At 46.0% G+C, this 23,799-nt stretch overlaps 1 protein-coding gene across 1 annotated transcript in view; it reads right to left on the bottom strand.

Moving 5' to 3' along the window:
- Window positions 1-23,215, bottom strand: part of EGLN1 (egl-9 family hypoxia inducible factor 1) — a 467,219-nt gene extending 444,004 nt beyond the window's left edge. Inside the window, exon 1 of the mRNA XM_069606938.1 lies at window positions 22,109-23,215. Coding sequence (XP_069463039.1) covers window positions 22,109-22,876 — 768 coding nt within the window. The 5' untranslated portion in view covers window positions 22,877-23,215. The remainder of the gene's footprint in view (window positions 1-22,108) is intronic.
- Window positions 23,216-23,799: the final 584 nt, after the last annotated feature.

Genomic DNA, 23,799 nt, shown 5'->3' with positions numbered 1-23,799 from the left:
CCCAACCAGCATTATATTGGGGGTTGATCCAACTCCCCACACACGAGTAGAAAGATATAGCATTTAGTAAGACTTGCAAAGTTGTGAGGAGTAGAAGAGCATTCAAAGCAAATACTTGTGTGTGCAGTTTTCTTCTATAGTCGAGAATCTATATGGTCCCTTAAAGAACAGGCTCAGATTAAAAGTGCAAGCTAAATGGCCAGGGCACCACAGTAACTGTCACAAGCAGAGTTCCCTCTAAGCTGTGCGCATGCCTAGCTTCCTTCTGGGTGCCGCTCAGAAGATTTTTTGCAGCGCACACAGACAATTCTAACCTATAATTTTTTTTAATAAGGCACAAGTCACAGCAATGACTTCAAATTTTCTCTCTTAAAATAAGCAGCTAGTCTTGATATTCTGCTCATTTGCATTACACTACTATGCAAGAGCGACCGTAAACACCCAAAATCCCTAACAGCAAAATACACACCAGAGGTTAAAAACGAATATGAAAAACTGGCTCCATGAACAGAAGAATCTAACCAAGATATGCCTGCACACATTAACTGAATAATGTACCCTCCCCATCCATGACTCCTAAGCTTGATTCTAACACACTTTTACCTTAGGACTAACTTCTGCCCCAGAACACATTAAGATGGTACCTGACAACCTTGACTCTTCCTCTCTTGGCTCTGCGAAAGATTAGCAGATGTGTACCTACATCGACTTTTTTATGTTTGTTGTAATATGAATAATCTGAACAACATTCACATGCCAGAATTTGTTACTCATTGTGCCTTACCAAACACATCACCCACACGATACACTCGAACTACCTGCTAAAATATCGAATACTGACTTTAAGTAAGCAGGCTACCTGGATGTGTAACTTTATCCCATACTTCCTCTTCTTTGTATATATGTCACGCAAGTGTTTTGGAGCGGCCCCCTTGCAAGTTAAAACATTATAAAACTAAAATATTAATTTGCACTGTAAGGATTTTGAGAAGACAAATGTTATACTTAGTGGGCCTCATTACGAATCCGGTGGTAACCGTGCCAGAAAAACCAGCAGGCTACCGCCGGACCCGTATTACCATTCCGCCTCTGTGATTCCCGGAATCACTGGGGCATTACGACCCCAGTGACCCGGGAATTCCGGAGGCAGAATTCTGTAAGTTCCCATGGAGTCCGACAGGACTCCATGGGGATGGGGACAATGGAAACACTGGTTCCGTCTATGACTGAGCCGGCGTTTCCATTTGCGCCTGCAGGCGGGTGGCATTATTCCCGCCAGGTCAGACCTGGCGGGAGTCACGCCTCCCGCCTACAGGACTCTGAATCAGCTGGTCCGGAAAGAACAGTGGCAGCGTTTTTACCGCCACCGTTCTTTCCAGACCGGTAGGGTCGTAATGAGGCCCAGTGTCTCCTACTGTTGCATTACTAACATTACCCTATGAATGGAGAGCAACATTGCAATATAATTTACTTTGCCTACAAAGGATAATGGGTATGGACTATGCCTGGAATTGTTTGCCTATAGCATCAGGGCATCAGATATTCAAACAAGAGAATGCTTTTCACACAATCTGCCTTGTTTCCAAGTGTTCAGAGTTCCTTTGCACATAAACCTTCACCCATTTTATGTTAACTCGCTACTATACAAAAAAGGTTTCACTGAGCACTGTCTAATCCTACACAATGATATAAGGGTGGAGTATGTTGCAAACAATCTTGTATGCACTGCAAAAGAACTGCGTACATGCAGAGTGATACATTCTTAAAATGCACATAATATGTTGAGGCATTAAATATGCCTTGCTTGCAAAGTATTGTGGGTCTGCAAATATCCCAGTGAGGGTTTACTGCTACAATCCCTCACTTTTTTACAATCCCTCACTTTTTACAGTGCTCCATTAACTAGTATTGGAGGCTAGTGCAGGGGCCGGGGAAGGGTATGGGTGGAAGAGCACAGGTCATCGCTCCTTTGGTGATGAACAAAGCAGCACATTTCAAAAACAAAATCAGATGTTTCGGGAGTACACTGAAGGAAATGTGTTGCTTGTTTGCTAAAGGATAGGAAATTCTAGTACCCGTCTAAACAGCTCCTTTTTCTCTCTATGCTCAGCTGCTGAGGGCTTTTCAATATAACCATGTGCTCTCTATGTATCGTCTCTAGCATCCCCCTGCATCTTATTAAACTGATAAAGAATTACAGAAGAGGGATCCATAGTTATAGAAGAAGGCACTCAATCAGTTGCATCTCTGATGATTTGATGCTATTAACCTAAAAAGGCATATATATGTGACTTTCTTCAGCAGGACTCCATAATAAACCTCAGTAAGGCACTTAATTTCATCTAGGTTGGGGTGCGGAAAGGTGGGCAAAACTATAGACGTTATTATGTGCTCTGTCATTCAACTTCCTATGTCAGGGGTATAAGCAGGGCTCTAATCAGATGTTGCTCCCTACTTGGAATCAAACGGTTTTTCAGGGAGTAAAAAAGTAATTCGCTCTGTCGATATGTATACTTTCTGCTTATTAAAATATGTTCTTCACCTTAAAATTCCTGTTGAGATCAGGCGTTAATATTATCAGAGTTCCTTCCTATGCCACTGCTCTACTGGTCACCAATTCGAAAAAAAAGATCAGTGGAGCTTGGTGGGTTGAAGCAACAACATTTTCATTGTTTTTGTTGGGCACATTTTCATTTTTTTTTTGGGAGTAAAAATGGATGGTGTATATGTCTCTTAGCTGTAAGGCTGGTTTTATCACTACCCACAAGGCACATAATGTGGATAGTAAGCAGAGGCACAGGAGTTTATCATATTTTGAGGTGCAGTTATTCTGATACAATAATCATCCTTACACACATTATTAGAACCATGTTATCCTGGCCCTTGAATTACTTCATTAAAGTGGCACTTGAACTGCTATAAGTATGTTTTTGACACAGTGCTTTTAATTGCCATTAATTCATTAGGCAAATGTATTCTGTCAAAATTTCTTGACAGCCACATCAGTTTATGACAAGAGATTTGTGTTTTGTGGTACATATTAGTGATTTTCCAGTGGCATAAAACATTTGCAAGGAACTGTGGCAGATGTTGAAGTCTTGGACTGGTTGATGAGTTTTCTGTTTAATTACATACGACCTATTTTATTTTAGCCTATGTGTTTGGAAAAAGTGTTGTAAGATTTGTCAAGAATTGCAGTGGCTGGGAAGAGGAAAGTACTGTCCAACTCTCTTCTGCGACGGTAGTTCACTAAATATGCATGCTCACAAAGTGGCTTACCTCATTAATCAGTTGCGCAGATGGAAAATAATGTGCGCACAACAGCAAATCAGTTCCGCACAGAGGAAATTATTTAGAGGGAACATTGGTCACAAGTATTCTGCCACACAGCAGAGGATAATATTTTGCATTGGCAGCTGAGGCACAAAGCCCGATGCGGAGACAGCTTACAACAGAGGCCAAAAAAATGCTTTTGAGGATTCTTAACACGCGGCATGGTATTCATAATCTTAAAAACACACTTCAAAGCTAAATTACCCAGCGCTGTAAACAGTAATCAATGTCCAACACAGTGGTCTAACCTTTCCCATTAATCAATTTATTAAAATAGTAGAACCATCCCACTCTGAAATATAGACATAGGATACATAAGGTGTCCTAATAATTTCTTCGTGCACAGGGGGTGCATTAATTTCTTAATCAGAGTTCACAATAAATGTCTGTTAATTCCCAACTCAGCAACAAAAACAGCATAATCATTTTAGCTTTTGTAAAAATAGGTTCGAGGGGGTTTCATTATTTGCCCACCTCTTCTAATCTCTTTATTCAGTATTTTTTCATTATTTCTCAGATGCGAGAGTCATGATTTTACCTCAACATCTTTCTACATAGTGACAAAAAAACAACACAAACATTAAAAAGGAGGCAACGGAAAGGTCTCTTGCTCTTTATCATATACTTGATAATCAAAACCAGCGAGCACAGAAAATTGTGCCTGCACTTTACAAAAGACAAAGCATATAATAAAACTAATAGACATATACATGAAGACTTCAGTATATGCAAAGCAACAAACAATAATACATCACATATATACTGTTAGGGAGAATTCTCCAAAATGGCTTATTTCCCTTACCTACTGAGTCCCTCAGCAGCTTTGCTGGATTTCTAGGATTTTTTTTTTTTCACCTGGTAGGAGTGAGAGCCTTTTTTCCACCACTCTTACATGTGTTTTGCAGCGAGTGTTTAACATTTTTGTGTTCATGGATTGTGGAGCCTCACCTACTCCATAGGCATCATCTTTTTACTGTGTGTTACACAGCACCTTCAGTGCAGTGACACAGGGTTGTCTTTTAGACTTCCCAACTCAGATTCCATTTTCTGGGAGACTACTGTCTCCAAGAACATGTAAAGTTGCCATTAACTTTATTAGTCTTTTTAAAATCACATTAAATCACATACCCAGAAAGGGTTAATAGTTATGCCTTTTTTGTCTGTTTCTCATGGAACATTATTTTGTTCCCTTTTCACTAAGATTTGGCTAGTGGCAGTGGCATCTACCCTATTTTTCCTACTGTGGTTATTGTAAATAGCCTTGCTATTGTTTTAGGCTATCTTAGTAGCCTCGAACTTAAACCCGCTGGACCATATTTACTTTTATACGATTCCGGCTCGGTTTATTCACCGTTTCTTTTTGTAGAAAAGTCTCTTGTGTTTTACTCTGCGCACCAAACCATGTTTACTTCCTTTGTTCGGTGACCTTTCGCAGGCTTCTGCACAGAAGCCTGCCTTAGGTGCCTGAATGTCTGTGGGGGACAGGATGTGAGGGAGGGGTTTGAGACTCCCAGCACAGGGTCTCCTTGGAGACAATGTCGCACTCTCCGATTGGCTGTGGTGACTGTCCCGCCGGACAGCTACCCTGCTGTGTGATTGACAGCCAGGCTGTGTGAATGGGGGAAACTGCATAAAAAGCAGGTCTCTGGGACTGAGACGGCAGAGTCGCCACTGGATCGAGAGAACCGAAGAGAAGCTGACAGATGAGGACCTCTACCACGACAACCTCCCAGTGAAGCCCTGCTTCAGGTCCGAATCTCCAAACTTCAGCGACAGGGAAGATCTGCAAGGAATCTTCTCCCCTTGAGCTGGTGGGAACAACCAGTTCGCCAACTGCAAGCCGGGCCTCCTCCCTCTGGTCGAATTTGCTGTGCACAGCTACAGTGAACCGGATAGCCAGGAGGATCGGCCCCTGCTTGGGTTTTAAGGAGTGCATCTTTTATTCGTTGCTTTGTTCTGCTGTGGGTTTCTTCCCTGGGCAGTGTAGGACCCTCCAGTCTTCCTATTTCGTGTCAGTCCGACAGTCGCTTCAGGAATCGTGAGCCTGCAGGATCTGCCAGGAACGTCTGCCTCCGCTACAGCCTTCTTCTCCATTTAAGGTAATGTTCAAATCCGGTCGTTCATTCCGTCCGACCGCGGTAAAAGTGTTTGAAATCTTTTGCCAATCCGAGGGCTTGTCCTTCTCTATTCTTTAAAGTAACTTTTCGCCCGACCAACTTCGTCGGGAACTCTTGCCAAAGACAAACTACTCTGAACAGTGTGATCCTCTGCAAAGACTTTGGTCCATTGACGTTGGCCCAGGCCTCTTGATTTGATTTCCTCACTGTAGTTTTTCTAGATTGCCCTGCTTACTTAATTTTTGGTGATGCTCAACTTCTGTCTAACTTTGTCTTTCCCTCCCTTTGAAATTACTGGAGTGCCATTTTGAGGTTAACTTGTCCAGAATCTATTGGGTGTGGTGTAATGTATTAAGATTGTGATTTTTCAACTGCTTGATAATAGTGAAATGTTTTATAACTGATGTATAAATAAATTTACTCAGAAACTTTGAGTCAGTGTTTGTTTGAACCATAGTAATTGCTGTCCTTTGTGTAACTCTTGATACTGCTCACTTTACTCTTGACAAGTCTGGCTGCTCAGCCATCACTACCACTTTACTGTGTAGTACAGGCTTGTACCAGAGGTGAATTCGTACTGTCGCTTGTAGTCTTAGTTGTGTGTGGTGTTCCCAAAAGGTACTGCATACGATTCTGCCTAACATATACATTAGGTACCCTTAACATGTAATGTGGTCCCCGTGTCCATACTATAAAAGGGACCAATTACTTGTACTTGTTCGTATGGACTGGTGTTCCTAAATAGCTTCTTCTAGGAGAATTATAGGTCAGAGTGTCTGATTTCTGATTCGCTCTGAATAGGACGGTCACCTTACCTAGTCTTGGTCAACGTCACTAATTGATTAAACTGGTGGGTGGGGTATTGTTAGTCAATCCCTTCAATAAAACCAACGAATGGTGGGTGATCTCATCTATGATGAAAATAACTATAAGAAGCTTAAAAACCCTTCAACGGAAACACTTACCTTGTGTATAGACGCTTTACAAATAAATATCACCATACCAACTATCTAAACAAATTGAAGAGACAACTCAATATGCCTATGAACACAGATGGATAACCAAGAACAAACAAAATTATCTGAGCAACATGCAGGGCACGATTCCGGCATTTCATGCATTGCCCAAAATTCATAAGGATCCCTAAAACCCACCAGGAAGATCCATAGTTTGAGGGTTTGGGACAATTTTGAAACCACTAGGTAAATTCCTCAAACCTCCAAGCCAGGACACCACCTCTTATCTTAAAGATACGATAAACACCATCAGCCACTATGAGGACACACCATTTGACGCTACCAAAGAACTCGTAACCATGGACATCAAGACACTTTATAAGAGTATTCCTCGGGAAGCCGCGCTGGAATGCAAAAGGGAACAAACACCTCACCCACAACATGGAACAAACACGGGTTCCAGCGAACTTTATTATGGAACTGCTTACAATAGCTCTCTCCAAGAACTTTTTCCTGGAAGATGGGGCGTTATTTCTCCAAATCTGTGGCACTGCTATGGGGGGCAGCATTTGCCCCCAGTTTAGCCATACTGTACATAGCAATATATGAAGAGATTCATGTGTTCGCCAGTGACAACCCCTTCCGCCACAAGATTAAAAAATGGAAATGATACATTGATGATATCCTCATATATCAAGGTGACCTGGAAAGCCTAGAATAATTCCATACGTGCTTCAACAGAACAACGCATACAGTTCACTAAGTGCAGGTTAATTTCGTGGACCTCAATCTGGCAAATAACTATAACTAGGGGAGAATATACTGTGCCCTATATAAAGAGGGCACCAACAGGAATATGCTCTTGCATTTCAAGAGCCATCATCCAAAGAACCTCAAGGAAAACCTCCCATATGGACCATACTTGAGGATTCGCAGGAACTGTACCCAATTTATGGACTACCAACAACATGCAGAAGACGAGGTTAGCAAAAGAGAGCCAGATGTATGCCCAGAGAGCCTCTTGACACCAAGAAATAAGGAAGCCGACAGCAACATCCTTACCTGTGCAACTACATTTGGTCCGGATACCAGTAAAAAGATCTATAATTAAAATATTCTGGCCAATTGTACAAACCAGCATGCCAGGAGAAGCATTGTCACGCATGGCACCCAAAAGATCCAAAAAATTAACACCCAATTCACTCCAGGATGATGAAACATGAAACAAGGAGCACACTGTGGGATCTGCGAGAAACAGTAGGTCATCCGTGTGGCGCATGCACGGTATGTACATTTACAGATAAGGTCAAAAGAATTGGATTGTGAAACAATTCAATTCACGTAGCAGGGTCGGCTACATAATTCAATGTCCTTGCGGGCTGCACTGTGTGGTAAAGACAGCTTGCCGCGTCCATAAGAGGATCAGCGAACACTGTTCTAAGATCAGGTGTAAGAAAGATACACAATGCCCCTTTAGTCTTGCACTATGTAGAATTCCAGCACAGTGTTGGGATGGAAGTGAGCCTATCCCACCCCCCTAAGCGCTTCCAAGTTAGGCGAACCCCCCCCCCATACAAGGTGATAAAACCTACAAGTGGGGGAATAGCCCCCACCCCCAGGGAACATAAAAGCCCTGTAGCACATAGAAGTAGGCAAGTAACGCTCGCCATGTCCCTGCTCCATGACTCAATTTTGTATTTGGCCAAGACAAAACATGCTGATGGCCTGCGATGCTCGCATCCCAAGTTCACACAGAGGTGCCAAGCTATCAGCACACAAGTGCTGCTCCGCACGAACCCTGTTCCCACGGAAGTCCATTTCCCTCCTGTCCCTTCATTGTTGCGAATATCTAGTATCACTTCCTGGAATGAGCCCTGAGAAGAGCCAGAGACAGTACCAGGCTCCAGCACAGTGTCCATCCATCTCCACTAAACTGCCATTGGGCCCCGACCCCCCACCCAGCCAGGCCGGAGCCGGCCACACTTCACCAAACCCGACCCCCAGGCCCTAACCTCCCCAAAGGTACCCACCACAGATCTGAAGCCTACACGACTGTATGTCTCTCCAAAAGCAACACATGTCTCTTGTATCATGAGGTACCAGGCAGGGTAGATCATAGATCAAACCCAAGGAGGGAGACCTTGGGTGCAGGAACTGCGGTATCAACAAAGCCCTAAACGTAGGCGTCAGTGGGACTATATTTTATCCTCCCCTTTCCTGTGCCACCCAGGTGCCTGCCATAATGAATGAATAGTACGTCTTAGTTGTTTAGTTTAGCTAAGAAACATTGTAGTTTATGCATGCCCTGACCTTCACTGCAAAGAAGAGCCCAGCTGACCCACGTGGAGCCAGATTGAGGAAGACGAGTCAGCCCATTAGCGCCTGGCATCCCCTATGGAGCAGGCCCTTGTATAGTGTGCCTCCAATCGGGAGCACCAAACTGTCTCATATAGCAGTGATGTGTTTTCTGTTTATAACCTCATGTTTTCTGATGTAAAAGCAGAGCGCTCTTGGGCAGCAGACTTCTTTGCTGACACTTGTATTTTGTATGAGTAAAACCTTGTTATCCTTGCAAAACTATCTCTTGGATTTATTCCCTAGTGGGTTGTATTTACTCGAGTGTGCGCACAGAGATACATGCCATAATTTGGTGACCCCTGGGACGTGATTCCTTAGCCCCCGTACTTGCGGCGATATCCAGGGGCCTCACCGGAAATGCTGTGCTCACCTACAGCTGACCCGTCCACCAAAAGCGCATACGCAGCAGAAGTGGTCCTTGTGGGTGCCGGCTTTGCGAAAACCCTGCCTGCTCGTTGGAGCCGGGTATCGCCCCAGGGAGAGGCCCAGACGTGTTGTGGATTAACCGCGAACGGAGGCTTTCGGAAGAACACGGAAGTATAGACTTTAAGGGATAACATCTTTTTTGGGGTAGGGAGCAGTACGATTGAGGGGAACACGCAGCGATTGAATGTGAACTGGTAAAGCGATTATTTGAGTGTGAAAGTTTTTATGGCCGTTTTTTAGTCTTTTTCTTTACATTTTAAATTAATATAAAATAGGAAGGAAAGGGAACCTATCCTCGAGAAGGGATAGGAGGGGTCAGCCACAGTGCACTGTCAATGCAGGACAATACGAATACAGAGAACAATTAGGAGCCCTGTATAATTTGAGTGCTTGGGAACAAGTAGGGATTGTTATTTTAGCTTGTTATTGTCAGTGTCTTTTTTCATATGTATGGAGGAGGCCCAGGAGGGGCAGGGAAGGTGTGAATGAGAAGCGAGTAAGGGAGGGATGGGGATGCTCTGAGGGGAGAGACGTGTTCATTAGGTATATGTTTTGTTTTCATGGTCTAAAAAGTGATTGTGCCCACCTTGTCTGAAGGCGTAAGGATAGGTCTAACACGCATGTGATGAATATAAATTGACTGACACTGTGGGCCCTAACGGTATAGACTGATAGGAAGAACACTGCACAAACATTTTCTGTGACACACACTTTAGACAAAACAACTATGGGGACAGACACCCCACAAACCCATATATGTTAGAACCTGCCGCTGTACAGTGACAAGATTAAGAAATACCATGGACAATGGGTGACTGAAACAAAGGCGGAAGGAATGCCCTAATCCTGGCCAGAGGAAGAGTCCTTCAATAAGGGTGCATTAAACCCCATGTCCACATACCCGACTGCCAAGTACATGGGGAAGCCACTACAAAATCGAAGAGAAATATTGGATTTGTGGAGGCTGTTTGAAGAAACACCCGGCCTAGAGAAAAGCATTGGAAAATTTGACAACGGGTAAGATGAAAGACAGTGAGAAGGGGGAAGGGCAACCAAAGAAAATGTTCCCATTGCTAACACGACCAGCAGAGGGGTACTCAAATCCGACCTGTGTGTCCGGGGGAGTGCTCTAGCAAATGAGTACAGCACCGCCTCACCATACGATCCACCAACCACAACAGTGAGCGCTAAGGACATTGAAGTAGCACCGACTTCCACCTGTATGAAGTCGGCTAGATTACGAGCAGCATGTGAGGCAGCGAGAAGATCGGAGAGTGGAGTGCTACCCCCCCCTCCCCCAAACACTCCTCCTCTGCCACAGGAAGAGGAGTGGAAATCAGGAATTTTCTGTTCAGGATTGATAAAGCCCCTGTACGGGCCGGGCCGTGCATGTAAAAAGGGAAGGGGAGGCAGACAGTTTGGGATATGAAAATGTGGGATCAGTGTGGGAGGAGTACAGGAGGGACTTTGATGATGGAGAAGAAGGGGCAGTGAGGGGTTCAGCAAGTACACCTAACAACGAGGGTGGAAGGGACATGGGAAGGGAGGTTGCGAGAAAGGTTTGGGAGACTGGCCCTAGCAAAAAAGAAAAGGGATTCGAGCAAAAGGTGGAAAGGTAAAATCAAAATTACAAATGCCCCTGATCCACAAAGGAGCAGGGCGGCCGTAATATGTTCCATGGGCACAGATGGATAAAAACAACCTCCTTAAATCCCTCCCCCCACTCACGGTGGGCGCAGGAAAATGATCTACGCCTTTGAAAAACACACTGCAGGGGTGCTCCTCGCTATAGGAGATTTCAAGAGCTTGCTAGTATCTGCGGAAGGAGACCAGGCAGAATTAGTGTTGGTGAAAGCAGGATATCCGGGAGTAACCATAAGTAATGACTCCCATGACAGAGCTTCATTTAACAATAGAGCATGCATGTGGGATGCACTGCGAAGAGCCTTCCCAGATACTCCCGACTTACACCCCATAATGCAATGCGCTATGGGGATGAGTAAGATGCTGCACAGTTCATTCCCCGGGTCCAATAGATGTGGAGAACAGAAACGGGTACCGCTTGGGACCAGTCAACGTCCTTGTTCTATTTTATTATAAAGCAGGAACTTCCAAAGTAGTACAGAAGGCCCTAGATAAGATAGCGGGGATAGAAACGAAAGGTTGGCCCGAAAATCAAAGCACCATAGAACATCATAGTAGGAGGATCAAAGAGAGAAAAGGAAACAATTCAAAAGGAGACAGGCCGAGGAAGAGAAACTAGTGCAAACCAAACTAGTGAAAGTGGCCACAGCAGCAGCAGTACCGCCTCTAGAACAGATGGGAGAAGAGGGAGGTGCCTCCATCGCCACACAGGCAAGGATGTCTGCTGTGTGGGCAGACAACAGGCAAGAACAGTGGGGTAGAAATCAACAATACGCGGGACCCCAATTGCAAGGAAGGCCACCAAGAGAACGAAGTGGATCCCGAGGGCAAAGATGAGGGGGGGATTCGGAGGAAAGGAGCCAAGAGGCAAGGGCAGCGTTGGTCATGCATTAGGTGGGGTCACTTTGCCAGGGAATACCGCAGCAGGCCGGGAGAGAACCAGCCATATAACCAACCATACTACAATCAACAACAGTATGCAAACCTCCACCCCAGTAGTCCACAGGGGCCTGCCCAAGGATCCATGATGAACCCATACGAAATACCCCAGGCACCTCCGCAGATGCCCGGCCCCGGCACCTATCGCCACCCCCCCTCACACAATGCAGACACAACAAAACCACCCCAATACTTAAGTGGGAACAGACAACCTTTCGCCACTGCTCCGAAAGGGCGCAGAGGCGCCTTACCAAGGTGCCTGTGTGATGGGAGGGGACCCCTTTGCTTGCCCGGGGACAAACATATCCCGACTAGGACAGCCCGCAGAGAGCACTTGCGTGTCCAGTACTATCAACGACCTTGCATCCAGAAGAGGAACCACTGGTGGGGGCAGAGATAAGAAATAAGCAGTTCATCTTCCCGGTGGACTCGGGGCGGAAAAGTCATGCATTTGCGAAGGTGACTTCCCGTTATCAGAACAAACTCTCGTCACGCAGGGATTCTCTGGGGCTGTGGTAACGGTTCCATACAACAAAGATTTGGATGTCAAGATAGGGGGAAAAGGTAGTGCGAGCACCCCTCCTTTACTACGAAAGCTCAACTGTCAACCTACGGGGGAGGGACCTGCTCAGTAAATTAAACATGACCATATCCTTCACCGAGAGAGAGGTTGTTTGCTCCACCCCCGGCATGTGCTCCCTCAAAGCAATGTTGGTGATCCATGCAGTGGCAAATTAAATAATGGTGAGAGGGATACCAGTGAACCCAGACACATTTATATAAGGAATTTGAGTGTTAGCAAGAGAAGTACCTTAGCTTACCAGGAAAGAATGGAGAGTTCTTGCAGATTTTGTCTTCCGCCCCGTGGCAACACCCCAAGTGGTAGCAGGCCCCATTCTCTTTGGAGGGGCTGCAAGTGTCTGCAAAGAGAATTGTTGTACTAGGCACTGACATCCATGGGTGCGAGTGGCGCATATGTATTAACAATATACCATTTCGAGAATTGACTGATAAAGACCTGTTTGAGAATGATAAAAATGATGGGGAGATCGCGTTAGAGATTTATATTTCTTGTGACATCATGGTGCAGTATAGGAAAGTACCAAGCCCTCTCATGGCTATTGTCAGTGGTCCCCCATCTTTTTGTGAAACAGATTTGCAACAGGTCCCGCCCCACCTGTGGACCACCAACCCACATGATGTGGGAATGCTAAAAGAAGTGACTTCTCAAGCCAGGAGCTGTACTACCATGAGTGAAACAATACCCCTAGTCCAGGAAAACGGAGGAAGGGATACAGGAAACACTATGGGCCCTCTTGCAGCAGGGAATAATAGGCCCCTCAACATGCAATACTACCATTTATCCAATCAAAAAGGCCACGGGGGGTGGAGTTGAAGGATGATCCAGAACCTTCACCCCCGTAACGATATTGTACAGAAAGAATTTCCTCTTGTTCCTAACCTTGCCTCCATCCTGTGCAGTATCCCAAAACAGGCCACTCACTTCACTCTAGTGGATCTGAAAAACACCTTTTTCTCAGTGCCACTCGATCCAAAATCTTAGTACCTTGCAGCATTTGCCCTGGGAGGGAAGCAGCACGAGGACTGTGGTTTACCCCAGGGGGTACTGTGAAAGCCCCAGTATCTTCAATAGAATATTGTATGAAGACCTTGGCAAATTCAGGTCCCCAGCACGATCAAAGTGTGTAGATGACCTACTGGTCTGCAGCGACAGCGAGCAGAGCTGTCGAAGGGACTCCATTACTCTACTACTGCTACTAGCACACAAAAGGATACAAGGTAGACAAGAAAAAACTCCAGTACTATTTGGCAGAGGTCCTGTACTTAGGCCAGCTTTTTTCCAAAAGATAGTAAGAGGATAATTCCAGACAGAGCAGAAACAGTATGTGCCACTGCCAAACCAAACACAATGAAAGAGATGCAGAGGTTTGGAGCTCTACGGCTACTGCACGGCTTGGATTTTAGATTACGCAGCATACACGAGCCCACTCCTGCAAGGGCCTAAGGAAGCGCAAAAGGAGAGAACACCAATTAGATGGACCACAGAAATGATAATGTGGGTTCAATGACCTACAAAAATCTGACCTCAACAGCTCCAGTACTAGCAACCCTAGATTACGCTCAAGAATTTGATTTATTCTCACATTCAAATGGTACCCTTATGACCACCGTACTAACACAGAAAAGCTCCATCGGACACAAACCACTGGCCTATTACAGTGGTACACTCGACTCGGTCATGCAGGGTCAGCTCGCTTGTGAAAAGGCGCTCGCAGCTGCAGTCTTCGCCATTGAAAAAAGCTCAACCATTGTCGTGGGGTGCTCTGTAACTCTATACGTCGAGCACTCACTGTTTGCAATATTAGAAAGATTGAAATCTACTCTCACTACACAAAGAGCACCAGAGTATGAAATTATTCTGTCCAGGCCAAATATCCATGTGGTAAGAAGCAAAACAGTAAATCCAGCTACATTCCTTACAGAACCATGCACTGTTGACGACATGCAAGAGCACGACTGCGCCACATGAGGGAGAAGGAGATGACATACCACAGGCAAAGGAGTATGCCCTAGAGGAAGTGGGAAGTGTTTTTCAGCGATGGATCATCCATCGACCAAGAGGCAGGTGAGAAGCATGTAGGGGCAGCTGTAGTGAGAATGGGAGATGGAGTGTATCATGAAACGATTGCCAATGCATTATTCCGCATAGGCGGCAGAACTTGTAGCTCTAATTGTAGCTCTTCAAGCATCCAAAAGATGTTGTGTGACAATTTACTCCTGCATACGTCACCACAACGGTACACGCAGGACTATCCAGATGGAGAAGAGGAGGGTTTAAGAGAGCAGACGACTAGCTCCCCAGTACAACATGCTGAGCTATTAAATAGTCGACCCTTGCGCATCCTTCTGTGGTGGCAGTTGTCAAATGCCCAGCACACACACAAAACAGACGAAATATCTTTTGGGAACGCGGCCATAGATGCGGCAGCCAAAACAAGCAGCGTATCTCCCGGTACACACGAGTGTAGAATATATTTTGGCAAGTAAGGATTCAACACAGAAAACAGACACATGCACAGTGCTCCCCTTTGCCCATATAACAGAACTACAGAGCAGAGCACCTACTGCAGGGCAAGATGTGTGGCTTAGACGCGGCTGTGTCCAATCACCAACTGATCTATTATGGAGACAACAAGCCACAGGAAAAGTTGTCATGCCTGTTGAGTTACTATACATAGAATTCAAACAACTACCTTTCGCAGCACATAGTTCACAGCAACATTTAGCTGCCGATCTCCAGGAAGATTGGTGGATTCCAAATTTACAGGAGTGCCTGACCCAAATGGTGGTTAAGGTGTACCACCTGTCAAGTATTCAGTACAGGGATGACTGAGAACCTTACAGGGCATATTTCCCGGCCCTGTGGGCCCCTTCCGTGAACTTCACATTGACTACGCGGACAGAAGGTGCAATGGGGCACGATACTGGATTGTGGTGGTGTGTCCATTCCCTTCATGGGCGGAAGGCCCTGTGCCTACCCAGATGCAAGATGTACAGCTAGATTCCTCGCCAGGGAGGTATTCCCCTGATTGGTGGGCGGGGGCGATGAGGTCATACGGTCCAGAACACACTTCGTCAATTAGTCATTTAAAGGAGGCAACATCCCTCTTAGGAATAAACACAAGAGGTGTTCAATTTACCACCCACAAGCAAATGAAATGGTGGAGAAAATCAAAGGCCTCCTCAAGAGTAGACGGTCCAAACTGTGCAACACGCTTAAAAAGAATTGGGTGTACTGCCTGCCCCTGGCACTATTCCAATTACACACCCAGCCTAGCAAAGACCACCAACTGTCCCCCCTCCATGAAATAGTAACTGGTTGATGCATCCAAAGACCACTGTCACTAGTGAGGAGAGCATCAGATGCACACAGAACAGCTACTATCCTAGGAGAAGTATTCAAAGAGTACCTCACACACACAATAAGGTGTATAGCAAAACAAATTGCACCCCCGTACACGGAGGACAGAGAAACAACCACAGGGACTGGCAGATAGATCCACTTGCCTGGCAGTAATGGCTGGGTGGGGGTGCTATGCGCGGAGCTTTGTTCGAAAGTGGAATTCCACGGCCCATACGAGGTAGTGTACTGCACCCCTCGCTGTCAAATTAAAGTGGTTGCGGTACTGGATCCACCTTTCAGATGTTCAGAAAGCACAAGGCAACACCACCCCAAGTACCCAAACTGAGAACCAAACAACTACCACGCAATAAGTAGCTCTATGTCATTGTTACTAGTGCATGTGAAAATGCAAGAAAGAACATGTATTGCTGCTAGAGCATGAGCTACAAGAAGCTCCGCCTCTCCCTCTCCCGCTTTCATTTACCCATCCCTTTCTCTCCCTCTCTGCAGATGCCATGATGAGGGAAATAACGCTGTTAAGTGACAATGCAAATGTAGATAGCCACTTTTATACCCTCTATAGTATTTAATATACAACCGTCTACCTCATTATTTAACATGTTGCTTACTGAAGCCCCCAACATGGTCATAGCTTCCTCCTCCAACTCTGAATGAAAGTATGGATGTAAATAATGATGTCTCGGTAACAAGCATCAAGCAATCTGTACTGGGGGAAAACCATACAATGCCTAATACCACAAATACTACCTGTAGCAACTCCCAATACACATTGTAATGTTTCAACTATTAACACCATGTGTACAAAAGGTCATTATGTAACAGGAGCAGATCACATAGTACGTCGTTAGAAGGAAGGAAATGTCCCCTATGCAGCGACAGATGAAACGGCAGACAAGTCAGAATAAAAATGATGCATATCATGGTCTAGGGTTAGATAAGGTGGAAGACCTTCGCCATCCCAGCCAATCAAATAGTTGGTACTCCGATATGAGTGCAATGGGACAAACGAGCGACTAACGGGAGTTGCTATGTTTGTTCCTTAATTTTGCATGCAGCTGGGGCTCCCACGTCTTAGTGCCACAAGAAGAAACCCGCAATGTCTCATCCACATTGCACTATGTAGGATAAAGGGCACTTTTCAGGCACACAACATCCAGTTACAACTCCTCGAACCGGACATTCGCAAATGCAAAGGGGGCTCAAGTAATGCCAAATGCTTCAAGGAACCCTTCCTGGCTATACAAGGAACAAGCTTCGCAGAAAACAAATGGCAAAAATCAACAGTCATGTGCAAAGCTAAAGGACTCTGTGGGTACTCCGAAGAAACGCTAACCTTTGCAGATAAAACACGTGCGCACGCAAATATGGACAGAACATGTCACAAAACTGACATGCGTTACCGCGATCGAGAAACCAGCGAAAATACAAAAGGAAAATGATAACTTTGTTTCTACAGTGAAGGGACCATTTCTGTAGGGTCCAACAAACGATGCAACAGAACACTGGTCATTCCAGACCTCTGAAAAGGAACTGCAGCACTGATGAACTACTACTGGGTCTGTGGCAAAAAAATAAAACGTACTTGCACCTCCCGTCATCATGCAGGAGCTATTGTTCGCTTGCAACGCTGCTTTTAGCCCTGTTGGTAGTGCCAGAGGAGCACCTGAAAGGGGGTCGGGGGGAAGGGGCTATTGCCAAACAATGGACACGCAACACCTGAGTCAACAGAAATAACGCAGACTGTCACCCCCACAATTCTGCATCCTTCCAGAAGAACGCCATGACGTCTGATCAGACAGAGGTGTTTCTCCAATTACCTGTCCCAAGATTCCTCTGATCTGCTTGCACAAATACCCGACGAATATAAGCTCTTCAGCTCAGACGACATTTTTTGCATCCTTTGTGCCTAGCTTCCAAGCCAGAGCCAACGCCAAGTGGCTTCAAATCATCCGCTGGGAGCTGATCCAGTTGGCAAATCACAGTGAAGAGGGGTTCAACGTTATCAAGGTGGAAACGAGAGCACTCTGGTTAATGACAATGCAAAACTGTTATGTCCTCGACCTCCTCAAAGGGGGGTGGGGTCTGCAAAAAGATGGGAGTTCATGTTGCACATTCGTACCTCCAACAGACGCTGAAAATGGGACATTGTCGCATGCGAGTAAAAGTAGAAATACAAGATGATGACTGGGTGAACAGGGCATTCGGCTGGGTACCATCATGGCTTGGAACAACTGTAAAGATGCTGATCCCCATCATCGTATTCATCCTGGTAATTTTTTGCGTGTGCCAGTTGGGTCTCTGATGTTGTGCCAAAGCTGTACCTAATAGTGCAATGATGGTGACAATTGGGAAAACAACAAAAGGTACCTCATGATACACAGGAAGTAGAAATACAGACAGAGCAAAATGATGACCCCAAATATCGTATGGTTGCAATATATCATGGTCACGGGGATGAGGTAGACACTATATCACACAACTACTTTGCCCGCCTGAACAATATGCGCAGGGAAAGTTTAAGGGCGTAGAGCTTGGATGCCCATAAAAAAGTACCCCTGCATGGGAAGAAGCAGAAAGACAATTTGTTACTGTAGAAGTAATGACAAGGGGAATGTTGGGATGGAAATGAGCCTATCCACCCCCTAGGCGCTTCCAAGTTAGGTGAACACTATACGAGGCGATATAACCTACAAAGGGGGGGGAATAGCCCCCAGGGCACATATAAAAGCCCTGCAGCGCTTAGAAGTAGGCGAATAGCGCTCACCATGTCCCTGCTCTGCAAGTCCAAAACAAGACATGCCGATGGCTCGCGATGAACGCGACCCCAGGTCACACAGAGGTGCCAAGCTATCGGCACAAGGCCTGCTCCGCATGAACCCTGTTCCTACGGAAATCCAAGATGACGGGTGGTGGGTAGTGGACGTAGTCAGCACCGGTACCAATGCCCTTTTACGCAAGGAAGCATGGCGGATGCATAAACTTCAAAGCTATACTACAGGCTCAATGAAATTATACCATCATTGACATGAATTGTGTTACATGTGCCGGGGAAATATATTGACAGTATTTATTAGCAGGGCAGATGACAAAAAACCGCCCTCCCACTGGCCAATCTCCACCAGCAGTATGCAGGTGAACAATAATTCACCCCTTTAAGGTCTCTACAAAACAACGGGACTCCGGACTAATGGTTATGCAGATCTTTTGGCAATATCCTAAATACCTCACAGTACAGGCTACCATCAGACCAGGTGGCATAATATATTATAACAGATTTATCTCCCGTCTTGTCTCGTCTAGACAGTGCACGGGTTCTGCCCCTATGAGCACCAAGTATGTAACCCACCTTTCCTCCCACCACCCACAACTGGGCTGGGTAACATTACGCACCTCAATGCCTTTAAAACAAGGAATTTTACTTTCACATTTTTACGTGTCACTTTAGCCCCGCTAATGGCAACACGATTGTACCACACACAAATACATGGCCCAGACAACCTTGCCATTTCTTTAACTTTGAATACTCTGGATACTACCTTCCAAGATGGCTGCATGCATGGTACCACTTTTTGACTCATACTGCGCATGCGCGCACCATGTATGCTAGCAATTGCCATGACAACGTTCCCCGACTTCATAGCAACTGGCCGCATCGGACCACGTTTGCTGGCACCACAAAACTCGGCTCATTCACTGTGGCACCAGTAAGTCAACTTAGACTACACTGAGCAAGCTTTCAATGTTTCCATCAGTGTGCTTGCCCATACTAAACACACACACCCTGTGTCATTTATAGCCAGCAAGTGTCTTTCCCAAGACCCTCACACGCCAATGTCCGTTTTACAGACGCAGTTCAGCACTCAATACCTGATCCCTCTTAACGGACAACGTGCAGGTAACTCTGTCCTCTTGCCCCGTGGCTTGTTTGCGGTACTTATTTACAATTGTTATAGCCTGGATTACACATGGCCTCCCCTCAATTCTTCATGGAGAAGCCAAGGCGGCTGCATTACACAAGGAATATCCACCTGAAACAGAGGAACCTATCCAGGAGATTTTACCTTTCACACTTAAGGTTTTCACACCTTTTTACTGCTATTTCATTTGAAATATATCCGGGACAGAACCCGCCTTACTTTTAAGAGGTACATACATGTGTCCTTTTATATCTTACTTTGCAGATTTCCACTTTCTACTCTGACAGGAGCGACTTCGTGAACTTTGTGCCCCCCCTGGCAAGCCAGTTTAGCATGGTTCTCCGGTCTCCCAGGTCAGTCTCACATGGGCAATGCAGTAGCCCAACTCCCAACTTTTAGAAGCTTTATTCATATATATTTGTTCTATGTTACATCAGCAACCAATTAGTAATTACACCGTTTAGTGTACCCACTTTAGGGGTCCAACAGTCAAATGGTCCAGAAAAAGGCGTACCAAATCCCTCTTTGCCGAAACATCCTAGGGAAGGACAGTTATTCAGCCATTGCATCCTGTCCTCGCCATGTACTAATAATTAGAGAAGTCAACCAAGAATAGGTCTGGTGATGTCACAGTAAGCGTGACTCAGAAATCGGACACTCCGACCTATAATTCTCCTAGAACAAGCAATTTAGGAACAGAAGTCCATACGAACAAGTACAAGTAATTGGTACAATTTGCTGTATGGACACAGGGACCACATTACATGTTAAGGGTTACCAATTTATATATGTGATGCATTATTTTTTGTTGCTTTGCATATACTGAAAAAGTTAGTATTTGCTTTATGTCTTTTGTAAATTGCAGGCTATTTTTTTTATGTACTCACTGGTTTTAATTAAGTATATGATTGTCTAAAGGAGCAAAATCCCTTTCCATTGCCTCCTTTAAGGTTTGTGATTTTTTTGTCACTATGTAGAAAGATGTTAAGGGAAAAACATGACTCACACCAGAGAAATAATGTAAAAATACTGAAGAGAATGGAAGAAAGAGGTGGGCAAATAATGAAACCCCCTCCAACCTGTTTTTACAAAAGATAAAATGATTATGCAGTTTGTGTTGCTCAATTGGGAATTAGACATGTATTGTGGACTCAAAGAAATGAATGCACACCCTGTGCACAAAGAATGTAATTACAAGGACACCTTTTGTTACATAGTATTTGCGAACCCCAGGTCCTAATAGAGGGATCTGTTATAATAGAATATACGAGAAATTGAGTAGGACAGCATATACTGTTTGGTAACTACCATTTGGAGCAAGTTGAGAATAATATGCTATACCAAAGGCCCAACACCAGTACTAGGCATGCAAAGTAGAAATTAATATAAATATAAGCACACTAGTCAGTGTAGAAATGACACACGCAGATCTTTATACAGAATCGGGGGAGGGGGTAGTTAAAATTCCCAATAAAAGCTTTCAGCATCCAGCCCCCTTACAGTCTCACCATGTAGAACTGAATTCTTTCTTGGCCTTTCCTTGCACCATTTGCACCCTGACCAGTATCACTCTCAGAGAAATATGTCTCGCTGGATCGCGGATCCGGAAAAACAATGTACTGGATTCAGGGGCTTTAATATGTTTTTTTGCGGAAGCCGGGATTCAGGACGAAGATCGAGAGCCTTACCCACTAGACCACTTGAAGGTCTGGTCACGCACGGTACATGGGAAATGCTTGTTAGGACTGCAGAAAATATTTAAGGAAGCTTTGTAATTTTAAAAACTGTGCACCTTTTATGCTTTGCTAGCAAAATCCTAGGAAATATTCTCCTGAGTTCAGGGGTTAAAAATGTATTTCCTGAAAGGTAAATGTTTATTTTTGGGGGCTTGGAAAAACTCGAACTAGGATGACGGGAAGGTTAATATACTATGCGACAAAGGTTCTCATCTACTTAGGGGGTAAAATTGCTTTTTGTTCCGTAAAACACCCCAAGCCCAGCCAACGGACCCACCGGGCTGAGACTGCCAACAGCACATCACTGCTCTCTTGCACTTTTCCAGCTTATTCCCACTAACTCGCCCCCTTCCCTTTTTTTTCCAGAGCCGCCAGAGCGCCAAGGGACCATTCCAGTGGTGATAGTGCACAGTACAAATATCCTTTAACTTTAAAGTATTGTGCTTACAGAGGCATGGCCTGGTTTGTCTAACAAGTGGGGCCTGAGTGTAATGCAGTTGGGCCCACCACAGTGACATTAACAGCTGTAAATGCCCCACACATCCCTGCTGGGTGGGCATTTGCAGATTGAGGGTGAGCCTTGCCCGCTCAGCCCCTACCCTGTCTATGCCTCTGTGTGCTTACATTGAGAAATTCGTTTCTTTGGGTGTTACTTGAACTAACGTCATTTAACTGTCACATATCACGCCCGTGGCACTTGAACTGAGGGCACGAGGAGGACAGCGGTTGAACGTACCTTGGTCCTGCCGTTGATCCTGAAGTTCCCCAGTTTGCCGTTGCAGTGACGTATTAGGTCGTCCATGCTGCTCATCAGACCTCCGATGGCCTTGCAACCTGGCTCACTTCCCTCCACCCAGGCGATCTGGTCCCCGCGTATATCACGTGAAGAATCACTCTTTTGGCTCACTAGTTGCCCGTCGGTGAATCGGCCCGTGCCCCACAGAGCGTGCACCTCCCGCGCAATGCCCTCGCCCGCCTCTGGGCCCAGGAAGTCGTCCAACACACAAATGCCGTGCTTCTCCATGCAGGGTAGCAGGTACTCCCGCGCCAGCCGCTGTGGCGGGGGCGGGCCTCGGCTCTGTCCGTTCAGCGCCCCGTGCCGCAGCCCGCTCTCCTGGGCAGTGCCCAGGAAACGACTCGATCGTTGCGTGTAGTCCTCTACGGCCAGCGGCTGCGGCTCAGGGGTATCCCCCGTTGGGGTGGTGCCGGCCGCAGTTCCCTGTGCGGGGGTAGTCTTATGCCCGGTGGTGGGGGTAGTATTGCCATCTTTGGGAAGAATGCACCCCCCAGTGGTGGGTGTAGCGTTGCCCAACTTGCCCAAAGTGGCGGAGGTGCTCCCTGCCTGCTCGCCTCCTTTGCACACCAGTTTGTGCTTCTTCCAGTCTTGCCGCTGGTGCTCCTTGCTGCAATAAAAAGAGCTCTTGCAGCGGCCGCAACGCAGTAGCTGCTCCAGTTTACCGCACAGCTCACAGTACTGCCGCTCGCTCACTCCACCTGAGGCCATGCCGCCCGGTCAGAAGGCCGCTGGCCCCGCCGCCGCCACCGCCGCCCCACTAGAGGAGCGCCCAGAGAGTCTCTGCTGACCTGTACCCGGACGCTGCTGCGGCTCACGCCTGCAGTTTCGCACGTACGCCAGAGGCCGGTAGGCAGCGGCAGGGCCGCGGTTGCCTTAACTCAGGGAGGAGGGGTCTGCGCCGGCTCCCGCACGGCCCTCCCCCCGGCGGCTGATTTAAGGCGGAGGCTACGCCGGGCCGACGACAACAACCTTTGGCCTGCACTCTACAGCGCCTGTCTTGTCGGTGCTCTGGTTGGGCCCCTCCCCGACCGCTATGCTTCCTTTGCAGCCTCTGCAGAGCGACGCGTAGCTTTCAAGTCCTGTCAGTGCTGAACACGCGTTGTACTCGACGGGACATCTCGGTTCTAAACAAACGCCGGTTTGCGACCATAAATCTCACAATACATTTCGTGGATGCATTCCCACTTGCCAAGCCATGTCATAACAACATAGCACCTTAAAACATTGTAAAGTTGTGTATTAGTCATCGCTTAATTAGCGATAAATGTCAAAAGCATTCGAGGCTGAGAAAAATAATCTAAAAAAGTTATAATCAATAACTTTCTATAAATCATTACCATTTTCTTCAAAAAGCGTGGTCGTCTTTTCTTAAAAATTGATGTCCCACACGCAGAATAGAGAGCTTTCAAGTTTCCCGTGGCAATGTTTTTGTGCTTGGAATTCTGGGACATGTTATCTTTCCCATTTGAAATTTTGTCCCAGAATACAGCGACTGGACTGGGTGGCCTTCTCGCTTATGGCCACGGGAAACCTGAGAGCTTTATGGATATCCATAGTTGCATCATGGCCCATTCCAATCTGTAGGTGTTCCCATTATAAAACTCGGACTACAAGTCCCAGAATGCAAAGAA

The sequence above is a fragment of the Ambystoma mexicanum genome, chromosome 4p (assembly GCF_040938575.1).
Source record: "Ambystoma mexicanum isolate Mex_15411 chromosome 4p, UKY_AmexF1_1, whole genome shotgun sequence".
NCBI classification, from domain to species: domain Eukaryota; kingdom Metazoa; phylum Chordata; class Amphibia; order Caudata; family Ambystomatidae; genus Ambystoma; species Ambystoma mexicanum.
Note: the sequence above shows the minus strand (reverse complement) of the source record. Positions and strands in the feature narration are given on the sequence as shown.